At 43.4% G+C, this 15,000-nt stretch overlaps 1 protein-coding gene across 1 annotated transcript in view; it reads left to right on the top strand.

The window, feature by feature from the left end:
* grin2aa (glutamate receptor, ionotropic, N-methyl D-aspartate 2A, a) overlaps positions 1-15,000 on the top strand; it is a 265,531-nt gene that overhangs the window by 233,945 nt on the left and 16,586 nt on the right. Inside the window, exons 9-10 of the mRNA XM_037544960.1 lie at positions 1-110; positions 7,889-8,049. The exon at positions 1-110 is cut by the window's left edge and continues 120 nt beyond it. Coding sequence (XP_037400857.1) covers positions 1-110; positions 7,889-8,049 — 271 coding nt within the window. The remainder of the gene's footprint in view (positions 111-7,888; positions 8,050-15,000) is intronic.

The following is a 15,000-nucleotide window of genomic DNA, read 5'->3' as shown; positions in this document are numbered from 1 at the left end:
TCTGGGCCTTCTTCGCTGTCATCTTCCTGGCCAGCTACACTGCCAACCTGGCTGCCTTCATGATCCAGGAGGAGTTTGTGGACCAGGTTACGGGACTGAGCGACAAGAAGGTAAGGCTTTGTTCTGGTTCCAACTTTAAGGCACAGAGCTTGGTTCCTGAAAGGCCTTCAAACCGTCCTGAACATCCAGGACCTAACCAATCAGGCTCACTTACAGACTCCAAAAGACTCTGCATTCCTTTCTCATTAGAAACATTTTCATAAAATTTTATCATCAGCACAACAATTTGAATGAAAGTTCGTTTTTTTCTTAGGTTCTTAGTATTTGATATGACCTCCTTTTGCTCTGTATGGAGCCATGAACACACAAAGAGCTCAGTGCATGATTAAAAGTTCTTCAGATTGATTAAGAATGTGTTGTATATGGTTCTATATAGCACCAAAAAGGCTTCTTCTGTTGTAACAAGCCTGACATTGTAACAGTAGAACCCTTTTTGGTGCTACATGGAACCGTTTTCAAAAAGCTTCTATACGGAACCATCTACAGCATAATCTCTTTCAATCTGAAGAACCCTTTCAAGATGCAAGGAACCCTTTAATCGTGCAAAGGGCTCTTTGAGTGTTTATGGTTCTATATAGAACCATTTTCTTTACTGAAGAACCCTTGAAGAACCATCATTTTATATATGTACCCTTAAAGGTACAGCATGGACCTTTGCAGGGCAATTCCACCCTATTTTCAAAATTTGCATAAATCAATAAAAAGTCATTCAGAGTGTTTTGAAGAAAACTGGGGCAGAAACTTCCCGACAGATTCATTTACTGTGGTGATATGACCGCAGTGTTTCCTGCACAAATACAGCCGTATTATTTATTTCAAGCATAATAACATCTGGCATCACAATTAACAGTAACATGATGTGGTTATATGAATTAGAATTTTTGAAAAATTTACCATCATTTGTCACCGTATTTGCATGCTGTGGAATTAGACCTCTGCATTTAACCCGTCCGTGCAGTGAAACACCCACATACACACACTAGTGAACACACACACTAGGGGGCAGTGAGCACACTTGCCCGGAACGGTGGGCAGCCCTATCCACGGCACCCGGGGAGCAATTGGGGGTTAGGTGTCTTGTTCAAGGACACTTCAGTCATGGACCGTCAGCCGAGGGGATCGAACCGGCAACCTTCCGGTCACAGGGCTGGTTCCCAACCTCCAGCCCTTGACTGCCCCAGACTGGACAGACTGGGTTTGAGTATTACCTATAAGCCTTTATTAATGTTTGTGTCATTCATCGTGATGAGCTTATGTCGCCCTACAGTGCGGAGCTGCATGCAGCTAACCCTGAATTTCTGTCTCTCCTCGGATCATCGGTTATTTTTAATTTGTACAGCTGTGAAATGCTGAGCGTAGTTCAGAAGGTTTTGTATTTCCAACGCTGGTTTAACAAATAGCATATCGATCGACACGGGCAGATCAAACGCCGGATAAAATGCCAGCACGCTGGGATTGATCTTTTGCTTGTGCTACAGTCTTCATGGTGTTTGGTAAACTGCTGCGGAGTGGGCTCTTAAATGTTTATTGAAGTCCGTAGAGCTTAGCAAAGCGATTATTTCACAGCTGTGCAGTCATGAGGTGGGGACTGGCTCAGATTTGTATTCGATCCAGGTTGGTTTTCATTTCGGAGAAAACAAAGACTTCACAAGTGATTGGATTTGCGCTGCGCAGCTCCTCCTGTCTGCAACCTTTGGGCAGGTCAGTGTATTCCTTACCGCACAGCGTTTAGCTGCTTGGTTTCCGAGAACCATCCATCCATCCATCCATCCATTTTCCAAGCCGCTTCTCCGTCAGGGGGGTGCTGGAGCCTATCCCAGCAGTCTTCGGGCGAAAGGCACGATACACCCTGGACAGGTCGCCACTCCATCACAGGGCTTTCCGAGAACCGGGTTGCTTAATTATGATTAGAATGTTATTTGGAATGAAATTGCCCTTTGAAGGGGAATTCCACCAAATTATAACTTTTCTGAATAATTGAGTGGTGAAGATGTAAAGTCAGGGCGGTTTGGTGTGAAATGCTCTGTTCTAGATAAACCTTACTGAGTCAGAATTGTTCACAGTGGTGGTGATATAAAGGTTCTGGATGGTAAATAAAGTGTCTATATCTGTGTTGTCGTCATGGTGACGCCTGGTTCCCATCACCACCACACGCAGATATTTTGAAAAATTGGTAGAATTGCCCTTTAAACCTTACAGGTCTGAGTAAGTAGAAGAGAAGACATTTTTATTATGATTTGAGTTATGAATTATGTTTACACTTTTTATGTCCTCATAACAAATGAACGAAGCCATAAGTGCAGACTCTGAGCGGGGAATGCCAATCGAGACCAGTCTTTGTTTATATCCAAACAAACTAGAACACCTGAACAAAATAGACTGAATTTAATGGAAATTTTTGAAAAATTGGTGGAGTTCCCCTTTACTCATTACAGAAGTGTATATGCAGTTACAAACAGCAAAATTACAAAGACAAATTCAGACATCTTTAAAATAGCACATAGGGCAATGCAGCACAGCCTCTGTAAAGCAAAACAACAATGCCTCCCGCTCAAATAACCCCTCTGCTGCGTCCTCACCCGGAGTGGGTCGCGTGAGCCCGTACGCCAGCGAGCGCGTTGGTCTCCAGTGTACGCAAATCATAGGAATTATACATGCAGGTCGCTCCCTCTGAGGCACACAATTAACTGCTGCATATGTTGGTTTGCTGTAATGGGCTAAAAGCACTTGTAGTGGGCAGCTGCGGTGGGATTATACAGAGCCTGCCGTGCTGTAGTGAACGCAAGCTCAGCGTCCTCTCCCCCCGAACGCGCTGTTCCTGTGTGTAGTGATGCAGACGTCCCGGAGGGGTTCGGCCGCAGCGCCGCAGCTCTGCGCAACTCAGACATGACGTGTGCGCCTGAGCTTCTGCGTGGCGTTTACCCCCCAACGCCCAACTTAAAACGTCCCACAGGAGGCCGGCAGAGGAGCCTGACCACTCAGCGGCTGCGTTACGCAAACCTGTGACACAGCTGCCCCGAGAGGCTGCAGAGCCTGAGTCAGTCAAAGGGCCCGAGACCTCGCTGCTACACACTGCTTCAGACACAGAACATCATTTCCATATGAACACAAGATCTTACATCCTCACAACTCTGACGTCCAGTTCAAATACGCGAGGGTGATTTACAAAAGTGTTTATCTACCCTGCTGAAAACGGAGCATTCGAAGATTTGGCTTCATGGTTTTCAATAGTGGAAACTAGTTTTCTTGTAAAACTCCTTTAGACCCCAAATGCATTTAGACTCAGGCTTTGGTCGCCTATTAAACATTTAGGTTAATTTACATTAATCAACCCATTAAAAAAGGCAAAAGCAAATTACAGACCATAAAGAGTCAACACTTCATGGCTCCTAGGGTTCATTTTTTTCAGCAGGGTCATTTCCAGTCAAAACAGCTGTTAAGTGCAGGTTTTGTCATTTTTCAGCAGCAGGAATAAAGCAGATACTATCATTCAGGTAATGTGGGACACTTTTGGGTGGACTTGGCCGATTAACATAATCCAGAATTATTTTCATACATACTTTTAGGCCTTTATAAGATTTTCCAGTTGAAATGACACAGTGACACACAAGTGTTTACAGAATGCACTCCTTCAGACTTGGTGTGACCATCTCTCACACTGCACTGGAAAAAAAACAGTAATCATTTTTGCTCAGCCCTCGTGTGGTGTTCAGGTCTGTGGGCCCCGTTTTCAATGTTTATCAAGTTTAAAAATGTGGTTTATTATTATTTCAGCCTCGGATTCTTGGTCTTTGCTCATTTTCTGTGAAGAACATATAAAATAACCCGTTTTCAGAGCTTCACTCTGTTCACCCCCCACGTTTATATTACACATGTGGTGCTGGGCTGAACCCCCAGGGAGTAAAAGTGAGGAGGTGCTGTGTCCTTCACTCTGTTCTCCTCCATGGCCTGCTGGTAGTGTCTGTGTGTGTGTGTGTGTGTGTATATATATATATATATATATATATATGTCACTGTTGACTGGAACACAACCTCATTTCTCCAAAATGCTAACTTTACAGGAGAAGGAAAAAACTTACATGACTTTCAATGTAAGTCAATGAAACCAGAAATGTTTCCAAGTTATTTTTGGCCATTTATTCTGGCCCATCCTTGATGAAATTTATCCACAATATAAAGGCCAGTATATATTTTCAACTTATGTCAAAAACTGAAAATCGACAAAAATGGAGATAAAAGGTTTTGTTCCGACAACAGCACCCAAAACCTGACGGCCCAAGCCAGGAAGCTCAAACTGGGCCATAGTTTGAATCTTTCAGCAGGACAATGATCCCAAACATGCCTCAAAATCCCTGACCACAGAATGAAGGCTTTGCCATGGCCACCCCAGAGCCCCCTGACCTGAACCCCCTTAGAAAACCTGTGGGATGAGCTGAAGAGGAGAGTCCACACTGGGGAGCTCTGAATCCAGACTGCTGGAACTGCTGGAACTGCTGGAACTTTATTTAGAATAAAGAACCAGAACCAGTATGGCAACCGAGACCCCAGCGTGTTACAGTAGCCCCCCTACAATTAGCCGGCTTTACTCTCAAAATATTATCCTTGTAACTTTATGACTTTTATCTTGAAATATTGAGATACATTTATTTCATGATGAGAGTTTGTTCCAATCATTGTCCTCAAGAAGAATGTCTTAATAGCCTGATTTGGCTCACGTTTATCAGAGGTGCCACTGTTTGAGGCTTGCACTGTAATTAGGGATGAACAATGATATGAGAATCATATCTGTATCGGCAGATAAACGGATGTTTAGATTTGGCAGATGTTTCAGGCTGATATGTATTATTTATGTATTTGTTGGACTCTGGAAGAACAGAGTGTTTAGGTGTTGCTGGGTTACTCCACTAAAATACTAAAATACCTGCATTTTATTCATTTTACCACATTTGTGCTACACAGTCCACATTTTCTAAGTGTTCGTCTGTGTCAGACGTTCCCATTTCAGTGTCTCCACTATGTGCAGTAATTAAACACGCTCCAAAAAATATGAATACGCACAGGTGAAATTTCAGTGCAGTCCTGCTGCTGCCAATAACAGCTAAGTGTAAAAACAGTGTTCTGTATTTATTCTGCACAGATGAGAGAGGGACGAGTCGTGCGCTGGCCGCTGCAGGCCCAAAGCAGAGCGCTGCTCAGCCCTTACATAACACACAATCCGTTGCATAATGAGCAGGACAAGGCCAGAGCTGAGGAGGGGAGGAGAGGAGCAGCAGAAATGAACAGAGGAGAGGAGGAGAGGATAGTGCATGATAGAGAATAGAGAGTAGACCAGTGCTGCATTGACATGATTTACCCACTGTGAAGATGCTGGACCTGCAGGGGGCTGTGTGATAAGGACTTATGCAGCATGCTATATCTTTAGGGGGCAGTCGTGGGCTGGAGGTTAGGGAACCCGCCTTGTGACCAGAAGGTCTCCAGTTCGGTCCTCTGAGCCGACAGTACGTGACTGAGGTGCCCTTGATCAAGACACCTAACCCCCAACTGCTCCCTGGGCGCTGTGGATAGGGCTGCCCACCCCTATGGGCAAGTGTGCTCACTGCCCCCTAGTGTGTGTGTGCCTCACTAGTGTGTATGTGGTGTTTCTCTGCACGGACGGGTTAAACGCGGAGATGAGATTTCCATGTTGTCGGACTAATAAGGGTCACTTAACTTATATCACAAATGGACTGATCAGAATGGGCCATTCTACTGAATTCAAAATGCACTTCCACAGTAAAAACTATAGAAAAAAGCAATAAAGTTAGATGTTTACAAACAATATGTTATAAACTGTTTACTCCAAAGGCATTAATAGAGATAAACTAAATATATACAGGATCATCATTTATAGGGTACGTTCTATTAGGAGTCTGTCCCAAACCTTGACCCCTACAATTTCCACTTAAAGATCTTTTTAATTTCTTTTAAGGTGAAGTTAAAAGACTTACATTAATCGTGAGTTTAATTCTTAAATAAGAAATGCTGTCCCACGTTTTCATGTCGTAACCGAAACACAATGTTTTAGCATGTGGGCGGGGCCTGTTTTAGCCACGCCCCTCTCTGTCAGAGCGGGACGTGAGGCTGCATCCCTGCCCCTCATGGCCACATGGTGAGCAGTTAGATCCCAGCGTTTTGAAGTAAACGTGTCCTAAAGTCTGAAAGGCGGTGAGGAACATTAAGAATCGCCGTATTTTCTGCAGTTCAGCACTTTTTAGTGTTTTAGTGTAAAATATGATGATTTTCTGTGTGAACAGCTGTTCAAAGCTGTGTTTGCTGGTCGTGAACTGGCTGAGTATTTGAGTTCAAAATGAGCTAAAATTGACAAAATGGAATATTGAATCATTTGTTTTTAATAAAAAAAACATAATTTATTATATTATAAAGGGTCACTCAATGGAAAAGGACGTTAGCCTATAGTCCAAGATCAGTTAAAAGTCCCGAATGTGTTGTCAGCTCACGTTAACCGTTAACAAACAATACCTTGTTCAGCCCTACTGTAAACAAACAACACAGACAAGGAAATAAACAAACTAAAGCAGATTAATACACAACCGCAGTTCCTAATAAGGGCGTATATAGTGCCTGCTGTATTATTCATATATGCGCTTGCACATCCAACTGGCTGAACCGTGTCCGCTCTGAATCGGGCAGACAGGAGGGTTGTAGAGGATGAGGCTGCGGATGAAGAGTCTGCAGCATCCTGTTTATCAGATGAGGCCAAGGTCAGTGCTGTGATGCTGCAACAGAACTTTGCTCTGGATCCTGTTAACAGCAACCACGGCTCAGTATGACTGAAAGCAAAGACCGTGGACATTAAAGGGCCCATATCCCACATTTTACTCTTTGTGGATTTATTTACCAAAAATATCATTAATATCATTTTCAATCTTTAAAATGAAAGAGGCTTTTTTGTTACTGTGCCTTTAATATATTTAAGTGTGCTCTGCTGTAAGATTAGGGTGGGATTTTATCAGCTCCACTTACTGTATAGCTGCACTCTGTAGTTCTACAGTTACAGACTGTAGTCCATCTGTTTCTCTGATACTCTGTTACCCTGTTCTTCAGTGGTCAGGACCTCCATGGACCCTCACAGGTACCATTTGGGTGGTGGATCATTCTCAGCACTGCAGTAACACTGACGTGGTGGTGGTGTGTTAGTGTGTGTTGTGCTGGTCTGAGTAGATCAGACACAGCAGTGCTGCTGGAGTTTTTAAACACCTCAGTGTCGCTGCTGGACTGAGAATAGTCCACCAACCAAAAAAATCCAGCCAACAGCGTCCTGTGGGCAGCGTCCTGTGACCACTGATGAAGGACTAGAGGATGACCAACACAAACTGTGCAGCAGCAGATGAGCTGTCGTCTCTGACTTTACATCTACAAGGTGGACTGTCCAGGTAGGAGTGTCTAATAGAGTGGACAGTGAGTGGACACAGTGTTTAAGAGCTACAAAGTGCACCTATACAGTAAGTGGAACTTCATATAGAACATGTGGCGATTGTGGTTGCTGGATGTTGTGGGCCTAAAGCTGAGAACAGCGCTCTAATCCAGGTTTATGGGTAACACTGAGTCATACAGTGTCAGAAAACACATCATCAAGTCTATTAGAGATTAATGAACAATGATGTTGATGGTATAGGCTTCTATTATGTCTTAGGTACATTAGCTTCATGGCTCCAGTGCTAAAACTAAAACAACAGACTTCCTAACGTCCTGGCTGATCGACTACATTTGGGTTAAGAGGAGTTTTATTGGCTTTTTTGTCATTTTTAATGTTTTTATCGCTCCACAGTTCCAGAGCCCGTACTCCTACTCCCCTCCATTCCGATTCGGGACGGTCCCTAATGGCAGCACAGAGAGGAACATCCGGAAGAACTACCCAGACATGCACCAGTACATGGTCAAATACCATCAGACGGGGGTGACCGATGCACTGGTCAGCTTGAAGACGGGGTAAGCTGATCATTTCTATACCCACACAGGCTAGAGCTTGAATTGGGTTGTTTTCTGACCTCCTTTAACCACCGTTGGCTTGAGTTCTCCCCGCCGTAGTTTTACTCCTTCTTCATTTTCCCTTTTGTTCCGTGTTATCTTAAAGGGGAAGTCCACCAATTTTTACAAAATTTCAAATAGTTGAGAAACAAAGCCCATTTAGTCATTTCGTCAGAGTGGGTTTGGTGTGAAACGGTTCAGATGTCTTTAAAGCGGCGGTGATAGGAATCAGGGGTCGCCATGACTACAACACACCAATATAGACATTTTATTTGGAATTAGATAGTTTATATGGAATTCTGATGATGGGAAAATAAAAAAGTAAATTTTCTTTGAGGACTCCGTGTGAGTTTAAAAATGTCTGAGACCTAGCGTAAAACAATCAGGCAGTGAATTCATAACCATTCCATGTAACAACTTCCCCTGAGGGAGCTTTTAGAGGGGGACGTCTGGTTCCTATCACCACCACTGTGAACAGCTCTGACTTGGTAAGCTTCTCTAGAGCAGAGCGTTTCACACTGAACCGCTCTGAATCACTCTGTTTACATCTTACCCACTTGATTATGAAGAACGTCTGAAAAGTCTCTGTTTAAACAGCACATTATTCAGAGTTTATTCAGAATAAAAACGGTTTGGGATGTAGTTTGAGGGAACTGAAGGACAGATTAGTTTGTCAAATGATATTTGATCATTGTAATGATATTGCTATTTAGTTTTGTGACGAGTGTAAAGTTATATCAGCTCACATTTGGGTTTGGATCAAACTCTCGGCCTGATTAAAGCTGCAGCACTGCCCTATATGAGTTTACTTGAGAGGAATCAGGACTGAAAGAGTCATTCCACTGATCACAGTGCATTAAATACACTTATGGGTGTGCACAGTGGGAATGAATGGCCACGTTAACTTGGAGTAACAGGGCTTATTTTAATAGTGTGATGCACATAATAGCAGTGGAAATGAGAATGGAGAGATGTGTGGGTCCCTTAGCTGGTCTTTTTTAAAGGTTCCAGGCAGCACCAGCGATAACAAAAGCATGCTTTAATGCTGTTGGATTACAGCGCTGCTGTCCTTAATTATACTACTTTTTATATACCATTTTCATAAGCCACAGCTTTGGAGCTAGAACCACAAAAGGTCCCAGAATCTTAGAGCCACTATGGGATTGGGCACTTGCGCTCGTGGGACCGAGCTACCAGGGATATCATAGCAATGGCTATGCAGCACCTTAGCAGCCACCCGGGACACCACAGTTTTGGCTTAGCAGTACAACTTAGCAACCACCTTGGATGCCATCCCAGATAGCGAGCATACAGTATCACACAAAATTGAGTACACCCTCGCATTTCTAAAAATATGTTATTCTATCTTTTCCTGGGACGACACTATAGAAATGAAACTTGGATATAAGTTAAAGTGGTCAGTGTGCAGCTTGTACAGCAGTGCAGGTTTACTGTCCTCTGAAAAGAACAACACACAGACATCAATGTCTAAATAGCTGGCAGCACAACTGAGTCCACCTCACAGTGAACAGGTCCAAATTGTGCCCAATTGTGTCGTCGTCCCTCCCAGGTGTCATGTGACTCCTTAGAGTTACAGGGTGTGAATGGAGAGCAGGGCTGTTAAATTGGGTGTTTTGGGTACAATTCACTCATACTGACCACTGGATATTCAATACGGCACCTCATGGTAAAGAATCTCTGAGGATGTGAGAAATAGAATTGTTGGTCTCCACAAAGACGCCTAGGCTATGAGAAGACTGCTAACACCCTGAAACTGAGCTATAGCACGGTGGCCAAGGTCATGCAGTGGTTTTCCAGGACAGGTTCCACTCGGAACAGGCCTCAGCGGGATGTTGAGTCCACGTGTTCTGCATCATATCCAGAGGTTGGCTTCAGAAAATAGATGCATGAGTGCTGCCAGCATTGCTGCAGAGGTTGAAGAAGTGGGAGGTCAGCCTGTCAGTGCTCAGATCACACGCCGCACAATGCATCAACTCTGTCTGCATGGCCGTCGTCCCAGAAGGAAGCCTCTTCTGAAGCTGACTGCCAAGAAAGCCCGCAAACAGTTTGGACAAGCAGCCCAAAAACATGGATTACTGGAACCATGTCCTGTGGTCTGACGAGGCCAAGATAAACTTGTTTGGCTCAGATGGTGTCCAGCATGTGTGGTGGTGCGCTGGTGAGGAGCACCAAGACAACTGTCTCTTGCCTAGAGTGAAGCATGGTGGTGGTAGCATCATGGCCTGGAGCTGCACGAGTGCTATACAAGCTGCACACTGACCACTTTAACTTATACCCAAGGTTCATTTCTACAGTGACGTCCCATCAAAATGGAATCCAATATTTGCAGAAATGTGAGGGGTGCACTCACTTTTGTGATATACTGTATATTGGTCAACTGGTTTGATAAGGTCGACACCCCGCTGTCTGTTTGCCACTGCTGGTCCCCCCCTCGGACCACCCAGATTATTGTCCTGCATACAAGCTCTAATTAGAGTTTAATCTCAGATTTTAAATGCACAAGGACTTTTATTTTGGAAAATAAACAGAGATAAATATTACAGTTTGAAAATGTTGTTGCTGATTAAAATTATTTACTAATTTACAACGTATGAGTGAAGAAAGGAAGGAAGGAAAAATAAGTAAATTAGACTGTAAGTGGAAAATGAGTGATGATAAGTGGACTTTTGTCTAATATCTGCCTAAACACTGGTGGGCTGCCCAGAAAACGCTGAGCGAAATGATGCCACTGGACTACCGGCTACCAGGATAGCAAAGGCCTTAGTAACCAACCACCTGGGACAACATAGCAATGGCCTAGCAATACCATAACAACCGCCTAGTCATCTCCAGCAGTGGGCTAGCAACACCTTAGCCACCACCTGGGATACCATAGCAACAGCCTTGCAACACCTTAGCAACAACCTTGGCTCAAAGCTCATTGAAACAAGTGGAGAAGCCGTGTGAAAAGTGCAGATTCCAGTTCTTTAATCCAGACCACGCAGTGCTTGTAAGTAGAAGAGATGATTTATTATGATTTAAATTTGATGGAAACTTATTGTTGTAGGCTTTTTTCCACCTTCAGTAAATAAAAGCTATTCACAATTTTGGTGAATGCTGTCACCATGGCAACATTTGCATGGCTGAAAGAAGCTTCTTCCACTATATTACAGTGACGTTGACCATACCTGTTGGTTTATATTCAGTAGGCACTGTAAGGCAAATGCAACTTGTGTAACTAAGTATGAAATTAAATGTGTAATTATGTGTAAATAGTATAAGCGGTGCAGCAGTTTTCTCAGAGTTAACTCTTTATTGTACTGTGTGGCCTCAGGGCAGCAAACGCATTACATAAAACATATTTATCGACAATAAAGGGTTAATAACAAAGAAGCATTTGAATAAACCAACAAAGGGTCACACTTTCTCATTATGGAGGTTTTTAAACTCTTGCTGGACGGGTGTGACCTGTTGATGACTTGTTTCTGCACTTTTCTCTCAGAAAATCAAACCTTCATGATTTTTTGTCCATCTAATGAAAAATCTTCCTAATTTTAAATCCACCTGTCAGAGTGTACATACACATTCTGTATCATATAAATTATTGCTATGTTGTTAGAAGTTGCAGAAATGTTTATGTTGCCTAGATGCAATGTGTCACGATTGGCCCCTCCCAGTCCTGTCCAGGTGCGTTTGTTTTGGTTTTGTAACTCCGCCCCTGATTGTTTGCACCTGTCCCTCGTTATCCCTGTGTGTTTAAGCCCTGTGTTGGCCCTTTGTCTTCGCTGGTCGTTGTTTGCTCGTCGTGTTTGTGTAGTTTGCTTGGTTTGTTGCATTTGGCTGTTTGTCATGTCTGAACCACGATCTGTCCGCGTTGGCGTTTTGAACCTGGACCGTCTTGACCATGAACCTGGATTTGGCCTCAATAAAAGCCGCTTACCTCCGCACATGCGTCCGCTACATCGCTCCCCGTTACACAGTGCTGTGTGACAGTGGAGTCGATGTAGCCAGCAGCAAAGTGTAACCTGAGAGGACAGTTATTGTTCAGCTTTACATTAAAAATGATTTTATATTTTTCACTTATTTTTTAAATTAATTAATTTATTTATTTATTTCTACTATTGCCAAATTTTGACTTAAGGTAGCAAACCTCGAAAAGCGCCCCCGCCCCCCACACACATTTTTTTTTTTAATTTAATGATCGAGTCCATTATATACAAGAAAATTGGATCAAACTTTTTTTTAAACATTGCGCGCCATAGCGTTTGTAGACGGCCGTGGGAATGAATGGCCACGTTAACTTGGAGTAACAGGGCTATTTTCAATAGTGCAACGTACATAATGGGAGTGGAAATGAGGAGGCAGAGATGTATGGGGAGGGTATTTTTCATCATCAGTGTCAAACTGGTGGGGGGGGCGAGTAAAACACTGAACAGCTAAAGCGAAGTTCTTTTAGAGAGAGAACCCAGTCAGGCCTCTCTGAAGCGTAAACACATACGGGCAGCAGGGAACAATCCTCAGAAACCTGATCAGACTCTCTAAACCGACTGATCAGCTCCTCACAGACCAGCTCGTGGCAGATATCGATGAAGTCTCTCAGTGTTTGTGCCAGGCCGTTTATCCTGAAGCCGCTAATGGTTTTCTGTTATGGACTCGAGTGCCGAACCCGAACGGAGCTCAAATGCAGTCCTTGGCCTAAAGAAGCTCACCGACTGTAATGTCGTGATGAAATATGTTCTTGTGCTTTTTGAGTGTGTCTTCATTAGCGGAGTAAAACCCCAGCCATCTGAGACGCGTACAAACAGCTTTGGGCTTGGACTGAAGAAAGTTCCTTATGGTGTAGCTGGAAGTCTTTTATCAAACCAGTCGTTCAAAATTGAATGAATTGTTTTTCAACACAGCTGATGAAGACTGTGAAATATGTGATGAGCTTGACATTCGCAATTCTTTGGAAACATGATACACTACATTGCCAAAAGTGTTCAGTCCCATCCAAATCACTGAATCCAGGAGTTCCAGTCTCTTCCATGGCCACAGGTGTATAAAGCCGAGCCCCTCGGCCTGCAGACTGCTTCTACAGACATTAGTGAAAGAATGGGTCACTCTCAGGAGCTCAGTGAATTCCAGCGTGGTGCCGTGATCGGACGCCACCTGTGCAGCAAGTCCAGTCGTGAAATTTCCTCACTACTAAATATTCCACAGTCCACTGTCAGTGGGATTATAACAAAGTGGAAGCGATTGGGAACGACAGCAACTCAGCCACGATGTGGTCGGCTACGTAAAATGACAGAGCGGTCAGCGGATGCTGAGGGGCATAGTGCGCAGAGGTCACCGACTTTCTGCAGAGTCCATCACTACAGACCTCCAAACTTCATGTGGCCTTCAGATCAGCTCAAGAACAGCGTAGAGAGCTTCATGGAATGGGTTTCCATGGCCGAGCAGTGTAGTGTAGATCAGCCAGTGAGATGCGTTCTACAGCTGTGTATGGCTGATTCCAGCTTCGCTGTGCTGCTCAGTAACCGTTTCGATTGAAAGTTTGTTGTATTTATTGATTAAGGATCCTTTATTGACTTCAGCTTCATATTCACCCACTTTCAAAATTCATTCTTCGTTTCAGGTGCCTCAGTGTAACTGCAGCACCATTTAAGGTGGACTGGAAAATTTAAGAGAGGAGCTGGCGAATAAGAAGCTAACTTGAGCTTGAAATAAACGCATGAGTTTATTATTTAATCACACTCACCAAACTGGCGATGTGCAGTTTAGTCTATAGCTACGGATCCACTGCACCAATCCAGCTGATCTTCTCGTAGCGTTTTCAAAGTGTCTACGTATCTTTATATCTTTTTCGTGGTCATTCTGGTCTGTTTTGCTTGCAGGGCTGTAAATGCCGTAGCAGTGATAAGATCAAAGTCTGTGACGTTCCACTCAATGCCGTAATCAAATACTATGAATTGGTGTTGGTAGATGGTTGTTACGGTGCTGGTACTTGATTCCCATTGTATTTTGATTTGTTGCCGGGTGGTTGTTCTAGTATTACAGGTGGTTGCTAGGGTGTTAGTAGGTTGTGGTTGCGCTAGTATTCCAGGTTGTTGCTAGAATTCTGATAAACCTTTCCTGCCTTATCCCAGGTGGTTGCTAAGGTTGCTATGGTATCCCTGGTGGATGCTAGGTGACTGCTATGGTTTTCCGGGTGGTTATGAGGCTATTGCTAAGTAGTTCCTATGTTATCCCAGATTGTTGCTAATCCCACAAGGGTGTTTCTAGTGTAGCATATTTGCGTCATGAAAGGATGCACAGACTTTTAGCCGCTCAGTTCCACCAAACATACCTATGGGAATAAAATCTTTTTTAGAGAGCTGTCACAGTGGTGGTGATAGGAACCAGACGTCCACCTCTAAAAGCTCCCTCACAGAAGATTAGTACAAGAAATGGTTATGAGTTGCCTGCCTGATGACTGAGACGCTGTTTTATGATTGTTTTAAGAAGGTTTAAATTGTTTTTAAATCCATTCATGCAGGGTGTAGTGAGGCAAAATAGTGGCCGAGGAAAATCTGTTCATTTAGAATCTGTTGATATTCTATAAAAACACGTTTAGGGTCACTGTTTGGTTGAATATTAGAATGGCTATTGTTTATATCTAAAGGATTATATCCAGCTTGAGTTTTGAAAAAAACAAGAAAAAAGACTTTTTTATAATTTTCTATTTTTTTTTACTAATACAAGGAAACAAGTTAACTCATATTATCAGCTCTGAGCTTTTCTCACCCCCAAAAAGGCAGTTAGAGCAACACACAGTCAAATTAAATGACCCTGTCTGTGTATATGTGTGTGTGTGTGTGTGTGTGTGTGTGTGTGTGTGTGTGTATATATATATATACATACCAGGCTTGTATTGGATTATTGGTCTGTTGT

Source organism: Pygocentrus nattereri, chromosome 14 (genome assembly GCF_015220715.1).
Source record: "Pygocentrus nattereri isolate fPygNat1 chromosome 14, fPygNat1.pri, whole genome shotgun sequence".
Classification (NCBI taxonomy): domain Eukaryota; kingdom Metazoa; phylum Chordata; class Actinopteri; order Characiformes; family Serrasalmidae; genus Pygocentrus; species Pygocentrus nattereri.
The sequence above is the reverse complement of the archived record's forward strand: the minus strand, read 5'-3'. Positions and strand labels throughout refer to the sequence as shown.